Source organism: Doryrhamphus excisus, chromosome 18 (genome assembly GCF_030265055.1).
Source record: "Doryrhamphus excisus isolate RoL2022-K1 chromosome 18, RoL_Dexc_1.0, whole genome shotgun sequence".
NCBI classification, from domain to species: Eukaryota; Metazoa; Chordata; class Actinopteri; order Syngnathiformes; family Syngnathidae; genus Doryrhamphus; species Doryrhamphus excisus.
Window position 1 is genome coordinate 11,147,724 of NC_080483.1, and position 14,905 is coordinate 11,162,628.

At 39.4% G+C, this 14,905-nt stretch overlaps 1 protein-coding gene across 2 annotated transcripts in view; it reads left to right on the plus strand.

Annotated features, from left to right (window-relative positions):
• Positions 1-9,088, plus strand: part of asic1b (acid-sensing (proton-gated) ion channel 1b) — a 156,893-nt gene extending 147,805 nt beyond the window's left edge. For both annotated transcript variants that reach the window (XM_058054594.1, XM_058054593.1), the window contains 4 exons: positions 241-332; positions 434-513; positions 2,856-2,957; positions 5,011-9,088. In XM_058054594.1, the coding sequence (XP_057910577.1) occupies positions 241-332; positions 434-513; positions 2,856-2,957; positions 5,011-5,106 (370 nt within the window). In that variant the 3' untranslated portion in view covers positions 5,107-9,088. The remainder of the gene's footprint in view (positions 1-240; positions 333-433; positions 514-2,855; positions 2,958-5,010) is intronic.
• The last annotated feature ends 5,817 nt before the right edge of the window (positions 9,089-14,905 follow it).

The following is a 14,905-nucleotide window of genomic DNA, read 5'->3' on the forward strand; positions in this document are numbered from 1 at the left end:
TAAGCACACAGATCAAAATAGAGTCCGATGCGCGGAGTCAATATCATCTGCAGAGAGGGGTGCTTTGATGCAAGCTCGAAATATAGCCTTTCATTGTTTGGCTTTTTGTTTTCTTTGTATTCTTTTGTTAGTGACAGCAAATTGCAGAACAAGTCATTTTGGCTCTTATCCTCATTTCCTGGACGTCTCTGGAGAGAAATGTGTCCTGATTTGTATGCTGATTATGATGTCTGTTCACAGCGATAACCTTCTGGTTCTGGATATCTTCTTTGAGGCTCTCAACTACGAGACCATCGAACAAAAGAAAGCCTATGAACTGGCAGGCCTTCTGGGTAAGAACAACCGTCTGTTGAAGAGGATAGTGATGACTGAGGCTTTGTATTTAGATGGTTTCTCTGGAGTACAGCAACAGTGCATCCCCTGTTCCTCTCAGGTGACATCGGGGGTCAGATGGGGCTCTTCATTGGAGCCAGCATCCTCACCATCCTCGAACTCTTTGACTATCTCTACGAGGTACAACACCTCCACAATGCATCACCTGGCTTTGCTATGTGACTTTTTTTCCAGCTTGTTTGCATGGCTGCTTGTTGCTAGGCAGAATTTCTGGCGAACAATCACTTGATAGTTTGATTGCTGCAGTGCAATAATGAAAAATAACATTATTTTTTTAGTATATTTACACATAGGAAGTATGGAAACAGACATAAATTTCATAATAGAATTAAAACACTGTATTAAATATAAAATATATGACACAGAATGAAAATACCAAAGCATCAATTTTGCTGATTAATTACCTACAAATATGATGTACATAGTCAGAAAGACACACAAATCACTATTCTGCATTACATTAAAACATCAATTTCTACTCTGCATTAAATATAAAATATACCTAAATAAGTGATAATGAAAATAGCACCAATTTCATAGTTCATTCGCTACTATGTATTAAAAAGAAAACACATCGATCCATCCCTTATCCTCACTAGCTAGCAGGGGTATGCTGGAGCCTATCCCAGCTGCAGGGCACATATAGACAGACAACCATTCACACTCACATTGAAAGCACAAATTAGAAATAATTTTTAAAAAGTCATTATAGAATCGCTACGCTGTATTAATTATAAAATGCATTCCAGAATGGAAAAACAGCAGCAATTTTACAATGGAATCACCTTTAAATATGAAGTACTTACTTATCAGTAAGATGGAAAATCTAATCAATAGAATCTATACTCTGTATTCACTGTAAAATCCATATCGGGAAGAAATAACAACAGTAGCAAAGTCACCATTCTTATACAGTACTTGGAGGACACTAGAAAGAAGTCAAAACAACGCAAAATTTGCAATGGAATCTCTGTTTTAAATATCAGACAAAACAGCACCCTCTGCTGGTACTGGTGGGGCACCGCTAAATATTAAAAATAATTAACAACTAAAATATTAACACAGTATGTCAATGAAAAACACTAAGCTATTCTATAAAATCCATGCAAAATCAACATAAAGACATTAGACAGCAGGTATATTGGTTCACATGCAACAATATCAAAGTCTTCTTCTTCTTTCTCTTTCGGTTTTTCCCTTTATGGGTCGCCACAGCAAATCAATCTTCTGCATCTGTCTCTCTCACACCAACCAACGTCATGTTATCCTTCACTACATCCATAAACCTCCTCTTTGGTCTTCCTCTACGCCTCCAATCTGGCAGCTCTAAATGCAGCATCCTTCTACCAATATATTCACTATCTCTCCTCTGGACATGTCCCATCCATCTCAGTCTGGCCTCTCTGACTTTATCTCCAAGGCCTCTAACATGTAATGTTCCTCTGATGTACTCCTTCCTGATCCTATCCATCCCGGTCACTCCCAATGAGAACCTCAGCATCCTCATCCCTGCTACCTCCAGTTCTGCTTCCTGTCTTTTCCTCAGTGGTACTGTCTGTAAACCAAACAACAGGCTGGTCTCACCACAGTTTTGTACACCTTTCCTTTCATTTTAGCTGAAACTCTTCTATCATACATCACGTCTGACATTTTTCTCCACACGCTTCTACACCTCTTTTCCACAATCTCCATTGTTCTGGACTGTTGAAACCAGGTACTTCACATTTTCCACCTTCTACTCTTCCACTCGGGTCACTCTCATTCACACACATATATGCAACAATATCAAAGTATAAGCAAATATTGTTGGGTATATAAAACTAATAAATGTATACTAGAAGTTAACTTTGTTTAGATTAGTTGTAGTGTAATATAAATCTAAATGAGCTTCCAGGGCCAAAACATAATTAACAAAGTTGTTAGGGCAGCAGTCATTAAATCCATCAGCAGACCATAAACACACTTTAGTTTTCCTACAGATACACATGCAGACATTACGGTGAGGAAAATGAATCGAACTTCATAAGGAATTCCCACTACTTTTTTGGATATCTTTTCAGTTCCAGCAGACCAAAAAAAAAGGAGATACTTCCATTGAACTTGTAATCCATGCCACGCATCTGTGTGACACACACTTGAGCTGCAGCAGCACTGAATATATTAACATTTTAGCGGTTATATTTTAGATGAGTCACAATGTCTGTGTCCGCTCTCATTAGTCAGACAGAACTGTTGCATGCAATTTCTGTGCGCCCTCTCTCTCCTCGCAGCAACACTCAGAGCTGTTTGGTGCCTCTGTCACGCTTTTTAAATTGATGTGCGTGTCTGTGTGGTCAATGGGCAAACACAATTATTGCAGCATAAAATCTTAGTCCTGCCTGCCAGATGCTTTTTAAAGAGTTGGAAAAAAACATGATCAGGTTGTGGTTTGACAACATGTTAACATTTCTCTGGCTTTTCAGGTGATCAAGTACAAGCTGTGCCGATGCGTGAAGAAGAAACACAAAGGCCGCAACAACAATGACCGGGGAACTGTGCTGAGCCTGGACGATGTGAAACACCATGTCAGTATAATAACGCAACTCTTTTAAGTGTTCTAGCCGTGTCCGAATGCGTGGCGTATGAAGTGGGGGAGGCTTTGTCGGCCTCTCAGTGGAGGGATGATGAAATGGTGGCAGTGGGTGGGTGAGCACGGGAGATGGAGGAAGCGAGGGAGGCACCGGAGAGGACAAATTGAACGTAATCAAAGCTTTGGGAGGTGTGACAGCTCTCTTGTTTTCCAGCGTAAATGAAAGCATTTCGTTTTAATTGTAAACCTGATCAACAAAAAGATGTCATCCCCTGGCTTAGTGGCTTCTCTCATTCCATTAGATTCTTTGATTTAATCTTTATTTACCCCTTTTTGCTTCCAATTTAAGCTTCACTCTCCATCTTTATCCCCTCCGGAACCCCTGCATTTGTATGTTCAGTTAAAGGTCCCATATTATGCATTAGTCACGTTTTAATAATGCTCTGACAATATGTGTTCATAGAGCCTGTGTATATGCACCAAATATGAGACAAATTAATTATCTTCCTCATTGCTTCTCTCAGCTGCACGGCGGTCGAGTGGTTAGCGCGCAGACCTCACAGCTAGGAGACCCAAGTCTATCCCACCATCTCTGTGTGGAGTTTGCATGTTCTCCCCGTGCATGCGTGGGTTTTCTCCGGGTACTCCGGTTTCCTCCCACATTCCAAAAACATGCTAGGTTAATTGGCGACTCCAAATTGTCCATAGATATGAATGCGAGTGTGAATGGTTGTTTGTCTATATGTGCCCTGTGATTGGCTGGCGACCAGTCCAGGGTGTACCCTGCCTCTTGCCCAAAGACAGCTGGGATAGGCTCCAGCACCCCCCGTGACCCTTGTGAGGATAAGCGGTTAAAAATTTATTAATGAATTGGTTCTCTCCACTTTTGAAAGAAGAGGCGGTCAAAAAGTGTCATAAAGGAAAAACTCCTTCCTCATGGCCATGATATCACCTCTGACCCACCCCTAGCTGGATGAGTCCACCCTGTGTATACAGTATACAGTACATCAGGGGTGTTCCATTAAAATCGACTAAGGCCCATTTATGTCCGAACCTTATTCGCCTTAATTTGCATCAAACAGTCTAGCTCATATGAATATCAAAGGTAATGAAATCCTGCACATCACCCCACAACACAATTATTTTGGCACCTAAATTGTATTTAAAAGAAAACTGGACAAAATTTCACATAAATTATCAAAGGGGCCAAGCGTGCACATGTTAATTGCGAGTCCAAAAAATTGTGTTTCCGTTAACTTTGACAACCCTTTTGGAGACACACACACTCGGAGGCAGGAGTGGGTGAACAGAGCTCATTAGAATTAAAGCTCCAGACACACAAAACACTGTGTTCCCAATAGGGGAACATAGTTATAAGCTATTTTAAACTGTCTAAATGCCAGCATCAGAGCTGGAGTTACACTATTGTGGCACCTTTCAAATTGGTGGAAGAAAAAAGTATAAATATGGGACCTTCACAGATTGAAATTATTCTTCCTGGATACAGTTTTGAGTTCCGGTGACATTTTATATTTTAAGTATGCTGTGGTGGGAAATTACACAAAACATATATATTTAAAAAATTAATAAATTTTGTTGTTACAGTCCAGTTAGTGAAGCAATATAATATTATATAATATTATAATAATATAATATTAATTTTATTTGTTTTTATTAATTCTTTTAATATAATATAATGTATTATATAATATTATGATATTAATATTAATAATATAGTAATGTAATATTATAATAATAATATATTATAATAATATAATATTAATATTATAGTATTATGACTATGATTATTATCCCTTTTTATCATTAAAAATGTTATTATAATAATAATAATAATAATTAGAATAATATATTATAATAATATATTAATATTATAATATTATGACGATCCCTTTTTTGCTAACTTTAATCATTAAAAATGTTTACTATTAGTTTTGTGCCGTCTGTTGCCATATGTCATCATTTCACATACTCGCTTTTTTGCTTGCTCATTATTTCATGTCTTTTTACTTCCTGTATGTCTTCATCAGGCTCCATGTGACAACCTGCGCACACCATCCACGTACCCAGGCAACATGCTACCTCATCACCCGGCCCAGGGAAACTTTGAAGACTTCACTTGCTGAGCGCCGCGACGTGGACTGGCGCAATGTGGTGGTGTTGCAACCAAAGTCGACAGTACAGCAAAACTATCGGGTGTGAAATAACTGATGCTAACAGACGCACTTTTGTACGCAGGAATTGACTGTACACCCGAAAACGCACACAAGCGTTTCTGATCCATTTCATGCAGGACTCGTATTTATTTAATCTTCTGGAGCACTGCCGCTAAAAGGAGACGCCTCGCCAAGTCGGACCTCCCAAGAGAACAAAGGGAAAATGTACAGTTATCTCGTTGTAGAAAAAAAAGAGCCTTCATTTACATCACCACTAGAGAGCACACATCCTCCCTTGCTTATGACACATGTAGCCACATCTTGGGTGTGTGTTCACGGCGAGGAATGGCGGCAAGCAACGACAACTTCAGGTCCCGTCATGTAAATGCATGCTCGTGTTTGTCCATTTGCATGTTCTTTAGTATTATTTGCATTATTATTTTTATATGTATACATCTATAAGAATATATTCAACACACAAGTACCAAGTTTGCCTCAGTGACATCTCATATATTTTATCTATGTGTGTGTGTGTGTGTGTGTGTGTGTGTGAGAGAGAGAGAGGGAGATTGCAAAGTGTGTGTGTCAATCATGGCTAGGCCGACTGTGTTGATTCTGCAAAGGGACTCACGTATGGGAGCTGTCCAAGGTCAAATCTGAGTACAGTACCATATTTTCCGCACTATCAGACACACTTAAAAGTCTTTAATTTTCTCAAAAAACTTTTTATGTGTGCACTAAGTTCCAAAACCTGTAAAAATGTTGTACTACTTAGGTAAGCACTGACACAGGGACGTAATAAGTACACAGGCAACGATAAACCAATCAGAGAACATGACATAATATGTACATTAAGTACGCTTAAAGGGGAACTGTAGTTTTTTTTAATGTTGCCCATCATTTACAATCCTTATATGAAACCTGAACACGTTTCTTTCTCTTTTCTGTGCCTTGTAACACAAGAAAATTAGTTACTATGAGCTAGCTTACAATGCTATCATTAGGATACACCTATTTCGACTATGAAGCCCTCAACATTGCATCGTTTGATATACATGCTGTGATCATACATTAACATATACACCAATGATAACATGTCATAGTTGCATTATAATGCCGTATTTTGATGATTTAAAACAGTCCCGAAACTTTTTTTGAGGTTCATTGATACACATACTTATGCTAGTTCCTACAATAACAACAGTAATGACAACACTTACGATGTCCGGTCTCCTTGGGATGGCTGTGTCTTCCAGCACAAGACGTGTGCTCCAGTCCTCAGGTAAAAAATGCTGACAGCAAACGAACATCTTGTTGAGTCTTTGTAGCGAGAACGCACAGAAAAGAGAAAGAAATATGAACGATTGCGGCTAATTCTCAGCAACTGTGAAAAACCAAGTGAAATTCGCCGCTTACCATAATTACAGGACGATAAACAAAAGAACTCCATATGCTCGGCATTGGTGTAAACACGGCGTTCAAAATGACGTTGCAAGCGGCGTGACAGCGATGGATGAAATACAGTTAACATGTTGGCAGACTGACTCCGACAATGATGAGTGGGAACCCGGTATCTTTGATGGCCAAATTGCTGTGCTGTTTAATTCAGATACAGAAGATGAGGACTTTGATGGATTTGTGGGAGAAGATTAATTAAGATACGGAGAGTGCATTGTTAAATAGCAGAATAAAGTTCAACTAAACTCACTGTTTTGTTTCCGTTGCCTTTTTTTTTGCAGTAGAAGAAGTATTTTGTTGCGGGTTTTGGGCTCTCCTTTCGCTTATTCCATTATTAGTGTGAGTTTATGTTGACGTTTTATGTTTTAGCATGCGCCTTATTATACGGTGTGTCTTATGGTGCGGAAAATACAGTATATATTTATTTCCTTCTCATTTTTGAGGTCTCTATGATACTGTCATCGGAAACACTTTCAGGTCAAAGCATTTCGAGTGTCCTGAATTAATTCCACTTTGTCATAAGTCTAGACGAGCCTTTGAAAGCAAAAGACGACGGACTCAGACGCATTGCATTCTTTCCTCTTCTATAGTTGGTGGTCAGTGGTTCCGTCGCTCTGCTTATAGCAGCACCACATGTTGGTGTGCCTTGTGTGTTACATCATTTTCACCCTATGATTCCTTTGTATCTGGCTGCAACTATTTTTTAATTTGGCTCACTGTGGACACAATGTTTTTTTCAACCCGCCAAAAAATATAAAATGGCAGGAATGCTTCCATGTGGACAGGGCCTTATGTGTCGTGGCAAGAACCCTAATGCTAATGCTAATGCTGCTAATGTCAAAGCAGTATTTATATATTTTTTGTGACTTCAGTGCCAGTAACAGTTTTCAAATGACCTTCTTTAAACTTTCAGTGTTCTTTGTCCTGTGTCAGAGCAAGAACTCTGTTGCTTTTGAATGTTGCCTGATTCAAGATATCCGAAGTGGGAAAATTCAAAAAGTGTTAAAATCTTACTTGTGACCCATAACAAATGTTAAACCAAGCCTTTTTTTAACTTTCAGGGATTTGTTCTTCTGTGTCAGAGCAAGAATCCTGTTGATTTTGAATGTGACCTAATTCAAGATGGCTGGGTGTAGGGGGGGGGGGAATGTTGCCTCCACCAAAAATAATTTCCAAACTTTTAGCAATGCTTTTTCTGCATCACAACAAGAGTCCTATTACTTTTAAATGTAATCCAGGACTTTAAGATGTTGTACCAGCCAACCAGTAACAACTTTTAAACTTGTAGGATCACAAGAACCCTATTGATTTTGAATGTTATACTGTCAAACAGATTTAAACCCATCTTTTTTAAACACTGATGTGTGTCAGTACAAGAACCCTGTACCCTCTGAATGCCAAGTAAATACAAAGTTGAAGGTAAAATTCATTAAAAGTCACCTCTTGATCTTTTTTCTACATGGACAAAAAAGAGCACTGTTTATTTTGAATGTCATCTGAAGTTGACACTCATACATTTTTTTTAGCTGCACTTTTCAATTGGTGACACTTCAGCATCTTTTGTGTTTTCTTCATTTCCAGCCATTCTTTGTCCTTACCGCCATAATCTTTTCAGGAGTTGTCTACTTTTGTGTTTGTGGGGCTGTTCAAAGTGTGTAAACTCTGTGTTGTTGTTGCAGACGTCTAATGAAAGCACAATAACACGACAAGGTGTCTATGTAGAGATAATGTAAAAAAAAAAAAAAAAAAAAGAAAAGCTACTCTTCTTCAGCTTATTCTTCTCTATATATGATTACTATTGTGCCGATATGACTGTTTTCTTTGCTTTCATATGAAACACGCTCACTATTGCCTGGTAATCTTCTCTCCATCTTTCATCCCAGGCAACGGGCTGTTTTATTTAGTTATCCGAGCATAAATAAAGTGTAAATATCATTTTGGAAATTGCTGTTCTGAGATTGTTTTTTTTTTTTGTTGTTGTTGTTGTTGTCAGTCAATTTTGACGTCTCCAAAGACCTCATTTGCTTTTGGCTCGCCGTGATCTATTATATGCAGGATTGGGTTTCATACACTCAGGTAACGTGCGGTCTTAATAAAGCTCACACAGAGCAAAACAACATACAAAAACATAAAGTAGAAAATAAAAACGGAAAGGAGGTTCCGCTAAGGCTAACTAATAAAGTCACCATGGGAGGTGGAAACAAAAAGGGGCTACAGCCTGATGAGATGCAACCAAATGCATCGACACCATAGCCAAAGGTAAAATGGCGACCCCATACTGCCGCCTACTACAAATTAATGACTAATGAAACAGCAGAACCAGGGAAAGAAAGTAAAAGCACAAAACAGGAACAACAACAAAAAAAAGAGCAACTGACATGGCTCCAATTTTCAACGCCACCCGCTGCAAATGCTCAAACCTCAAATCAACTAGTTGCAGTGTATGTTTTTCAAGTTTTTTGGTAAAAAATTGAATTCCGATCAAGGCGCCACAATGTTTGAGGGCAAAGAATCGCCATTATCTCCATCTCTCTTATCTACTTTAAGCTTTGATCCGAAAGCTGCCAGCCAAAACATTTGGAAATGCAATTACAGCTCACGGACGGATTGAGAAAAATGTTCTGCGCAACCCAAAAAAAGAAATGTATAAAAGTTTTATCAGGCTTGTCCAGCAGCTGCACAGTCAGACTTGTGCATGTTCTTGTGTGCATCGCTCACTGCTTAACAATGTGGATATTATTGCGTGACAAGTTTACTGCATAGAATTTGTGTTTTATTAATACAATTATATTAGTAGTCAGTATTTAGTATTCTTTTTATAGCATGTCATCATTTAAAGTATTGAAACACAATCAAAGTAAAGTAAGTGAAATAGGCTGTAGATAGATAGATAGATAGATAGATAGATAGATAGATAGATAGATAGATAGATAGATAGATAGATAGATAGATAGATAGATAGATAGATAGATAGATAGATAGATAGATAGATAGATAGATAGATAGATAGATGGATGGATGGATGGATGGATGGATGGATGGATGGATGGATGGATGGATGGATGGATGGATGGATGGATGGATGGATGGATGGATGGATGGATGGATGGATGGATGGATGGATGGATGGATGGATGGATGGATGGATGGATGGATGGATGGATGGATGGATGGATGGATGGATGGATGGATGGATGGATGGATGGATGGATGGATGGATGGATGGATGGATGGATGGATGGATGGATGGATGGATGGATGGATGGATGGATGGATGGATGGATGGATGGATAGATAGATAGATAGATAGATAGATAGATAGATAGATAGATAGATAGATAGATAGATAGATAGATAGATAGATAGATAGATAGATAGATAGATAGATAGATAGATAGATAGATAGATAGATAGATTTATTGTCATTGCACAATAAGACAGCAGCGAAATTGCCAACGAAATGTCGTTGCGTGTATTATTTATATTATAAATAATATATAATAATGTGGAGAATAAATAGATGACATCAAATATGAACAATGTACAGCGTAAACAGTAATTTGTACAAATAATTTAAATAGTTTATCAACTGATCAAGCCTTTAAACTACAGCCTTTAAAAGGCAGAATCTTGGCAGAAATTTGGCTTCAATGTCATTGTTTGTCAGATATTCTTGATGGTGACGGGAAAGACACAGTAAGACAACTTCTTAAAAGATCCTGAGGGTTAATAAACCAAAAAGTCGAGCGGTGGAACCAAAAGGAGGATCCCATTGGCTATCTGTGTAAAGGCGAGACACACCGCCCAGGACAAGAGAGACATGCAGGTTTAATTTTGCAGGTCCAAACAATCCCAGTAACAAAAAAAAGACAACAAACGACAACGATGAAAAAGAGTTATAAAAGCACCGTGAGGGGAAAAATAAAACAGCTAATAGACTCTGAATATCCTAACATAGGTCAAGCACACCTAACTTCAATAAAGCAATGAGCCAGCACCAGCTGAAGAAAACAGCTGAGCTACCGGTAAATAGTGCTTCTACCTAATCAGCACCAGGTGCGCTCGGAGAGTTGCTGCCCATGGTGCAAAACAGGCCGAATGAGATAGGAAATAAATAAAACAAAAACACACAACAAACTCCAAAAAAAGGCCAAGACTCAGCATGAATTAAGTTTTTTACTGGTTTAAAATGCAGTCCAGTCCAGTAACCATCAGACATCAGCTGCGAGAAAGAGGTTAAAGAAAAAAGAAAAAAAAAAAACAGAGACCTCGTCTCTTTCAATGGCACAAAATTGCCCATTTGGAATTTAAATGAGGGCAACAAACTTGGGATACTGAAAGGTCTCTGATGAGAAAATATTTTACCCTGACAGTCCTGATGGCTTCTAATCTTACTGGCCTGACAACCTGTGATGTGGAGGGGCGCTATCATAATCTGGGGTACTGGTACTTCAATGGAGCAATAGAGAGGTTGCAGGGATCATCAGTCAAAACTGAAGACCCCCATCTGTGTGGTAATGACTGGAGTTCACAATGTCTGCCTGACAAAGCACTTCTTCCAGAGTATTACTCTTTCGGATCATCATCCTATGTGTTGTTCTGATCTAAATTCAGTTGAGAACATTTGGGGATGGATTGTAAAGGAATTTTACAAATATCGTCAATTCCAAATGATGATATACAGTCATGGAAAAACATATTAGGTCGCTTTGTTTCTTCAGTTTTTTGTTCATTTTAATGCCTGGTACAACTAAAGGTATAGTTGTTTGGACAAATATAATGATGACAACAAAAACAGCTAATGAGAGTAACATTTACCTGTTGACCTTTACACAAGGTGTACTTTGTATACAGTGTAATTGTAGGCCCTCTATCCAACCCTGTCTTCTGCATCAACTAGCTTCATGTCATCCTTCACTACATCCATAAACCTCCTCTTTGGGCTCCCTTTACACCTCCTACCTGGCAGCTCTAAATGCAGCATCCTTCTACCAATATATTCACTATCTCTCCTCTGGACATGTCCGAACCATCTCAGTCTGGCCTCTCTGACTTTATCTCCAAGGCCTCTAACATGTAATGTCCCTCTGATGTACTTCGTGTTGATCCTATCCATCCTGGTCACTCCCAATGTGAACCTCAGCATCTTCATCTCTGCTACCTCCAGTTCTGCTTCCTATCTTTTCCTCAGTGGCACTGTCTCTAGACCAAACAACATGGCTGGTCTCACCACAGTTTTTGGCAAAAATCGTGATAGCATTTTGGCTAAGTTTGGCTGCTAATGTCAGCTACCACTGAATGTACTTTATAGCCTATTTTAACAACATGATGACTGAAATGTTGATCACCTCTGCTTGGGATTGCTTTTGTTTGTGTCTGGATGGACTGCAGACAAATACGTGAGTAACCAATCATTTAATAACGTTCATTTTCTACCGCTTATCCTCACAAGAGTCGCAGGGGTTGCTGGAGCCTATCCCAGGGCACATATAAACAAACAACCATTCACACTCACATTCATACCTATGGACAATTTGGAGTCACCAATTAACCTAGCATGTTTTTGGAATGTGGGAGGAAACCGGAGTACCTGGAGAAAACCCACGCATGCACGGGGAGAACATGCAAACTCCACACAGAGATGGCCGAGGGTGGAATTGAACCCTGGTCTCCTAGCTGTGAGGTCTGCACACTAACTACTCGACCGCCGTGCAGCCCCATTTAATAACAATTAAGACCAATTTTATTATTTTATTTTCAAAAAAATAGACATGGTTTAGTTCAGTCTGCTCTTTTAAACCACATTAGGTATCAATTGCTTCCCAGTGGTGGTGTTATATTTTTGCTCTAAATATATATATATATATATATATATATATATATATATATATATATATATATATATATATATATATATATATATATATATATATATATATATATATATATATATATATATATATATATATATATATATATATATATATAACTGGTGACATACAGCAACTTTAATTCTTCAGGACATGAGACATTAATCAAGCCAATAACATGGGAAGCTGTTCATTTCCTGCTGACATTTTGAAGGGTCAGAGATCAGATGAGTCAGAAGTGCAAGTCCACTGTGACTGACACTGCGAGTTCCTGCAAAAGAACAATACGCTCGGCTGCATCCTAAAACGTGGTGAGTGATGGCCACCCCAACACCGGATGAAATTCTTGGCCATTGAATGACATTCTCACATTCACTACACATCACCTTTAGCTTCCTCAGTAAGATATTATTGGAACTTTTTATAAAAGTCAGGAACTTTCTGCTAAAGAACCTCATGGCTGTCCAGGAAGACAGAGAAATGATCCTCCTACTTCAGCTGCTCCTCTGCTCTGCCAAGGTATGATGGAGGGGGTGGATGGTGTAGTTTCATATGGACTGCAGCTTGTTTTTCATTCTTCCTTCCACTACACGTCCACTCTCTTCATCAGCCTGTTCAGCCGTCTGGTGTGTAATATCGCCACCCCAGCAGACAGCTGCAGACCAATTGGACACGAGCAGCATCTCTGTACACACGTTAAAAGACCCGGTCCATTTCCACAGACCACTCAAACCTTGACTGCTTTGATAGTATCATCTTGGTATTGCTGCACATTCTTATGGCAATGTTCAGTCATTCATTCATTTTCTACCGCTTATCCTCACGAGGGTTGCAGGGGGTGCTGGAGCCTATCCCAGCAGACTTCGGGCGAGATGCGGGGTCGTCAATTAACCTAGCATGTTTTTGGAATGTGGGAGGAAACTGGAGTACCCGGAGAAAACCCACACATGTACGGAGAAAACAATGCAAATTCCACACAGAGATGGCCGAGGGTGGAATCGAACTCGGTTCTTGGCCGCCATGCAGCCCATGAAATCACATTCATTCATTCATTCATTTTCTACCGCTTTTTCCTTACGAGGGTCACGGGGGGTGCTGGAGCCTATCCCAGCTGTCTTCAGACGAGAGGCGGGGTACACCCTGGACTGGTCACCAGCCAATCACAGGGCACATATAGACAAACAACCATTCACACTCACATTCATACCTATGGACAATTTGGATTCGCCAATTAACCTGGCATGTTTTTGGAATGTGGGAGGAAACCGGAGTACCCGGAGAAAACCCACACATGCACAAAAAGAATATGCAAACTCCACACAGAGATGACCGAGGGTGGAATCGAACTCGGGTCTACTCGCCACACTCGCCCGCCGTGCAGCCCATAAAATCACATGTGCCCTTTAATTATTCTTCAGTCCTGTAAAAGAAAAGTCTGCAGTTCTATTCACCTTATGGTTGCAAGTATGGCATTATCGTATGTTGTTAGCATTTAGCATCAAGTCATTCAGAGCCATTGTCTGTAAATGCTATCACCCGTTTCAGCATCACATCCAATCCACACTCGCTTTGGACAATAGCTAAATGCACCAGTCTGCGTTTGTCATTGGAAGTAAGTGGAAAAGAGCACAGTTCAGTGCCTCCGTGCAAGGAGGATGATGATGCTACATTCCCAAAGTGTCTCAACTGCCTCATCATGCCAGCTGAGTCACGCTTTGTCAAACCAATCTCTGCTGTCACGTCTCTGCCATGCAAAAATGAGGATTCCAGGCCATTTGTCAAAAGATAAGGCAGCTTTTCTGCACTTTTGGTTCTGCTTTTTAAACCGCTTTTTGAGAGAAAGCGGTGGTATTAGACTTGATAATCTTGTCCTCTCATTTGTGTGCAGAGTGAGGCTTCGTCCATGTGCTCCACAGCCTGTCACAAGGACTAATCAGCTGCCATTTTGGATGTCAAATCCCCTCTGGAGAGGTGCAGGAAATGACACGCTCATGCTGCCGTTAATGAGAATGTTGGTACACTAACTGCCGGCAAACACACTCATAAAAGCCACTTTTTTTTTTTTAAAAGGAAGATAGTGTTTGATGTTTGTGTAAATGACCTCCAGGAGCCCTGCTTGTTTGCAAAATAATCATCTTTCTGCAGACGGAGCATTGTACTAATGATGTACGTGTTGACAAATAAATTATTTGAGTGTAACTACAGAAGAGATGCAGAAAAAATATTACATTTGTTTAGAAGAGCTCCATAATTAAGTCAAATAAAGTGTAGGCATTGCAATCCATATTATGTTGAATTGTTTTTATATTCTTGCCCACAGTCTGACTCGGCTCCTCATTTTAACTTTGCTGCAATTTGTCGAGAGACAACATCCACTGTCTTAAACAGTTTGCTGCCACAGGCTCAAATAAGGCTGAATGATGTTACATTGGAATACAAAA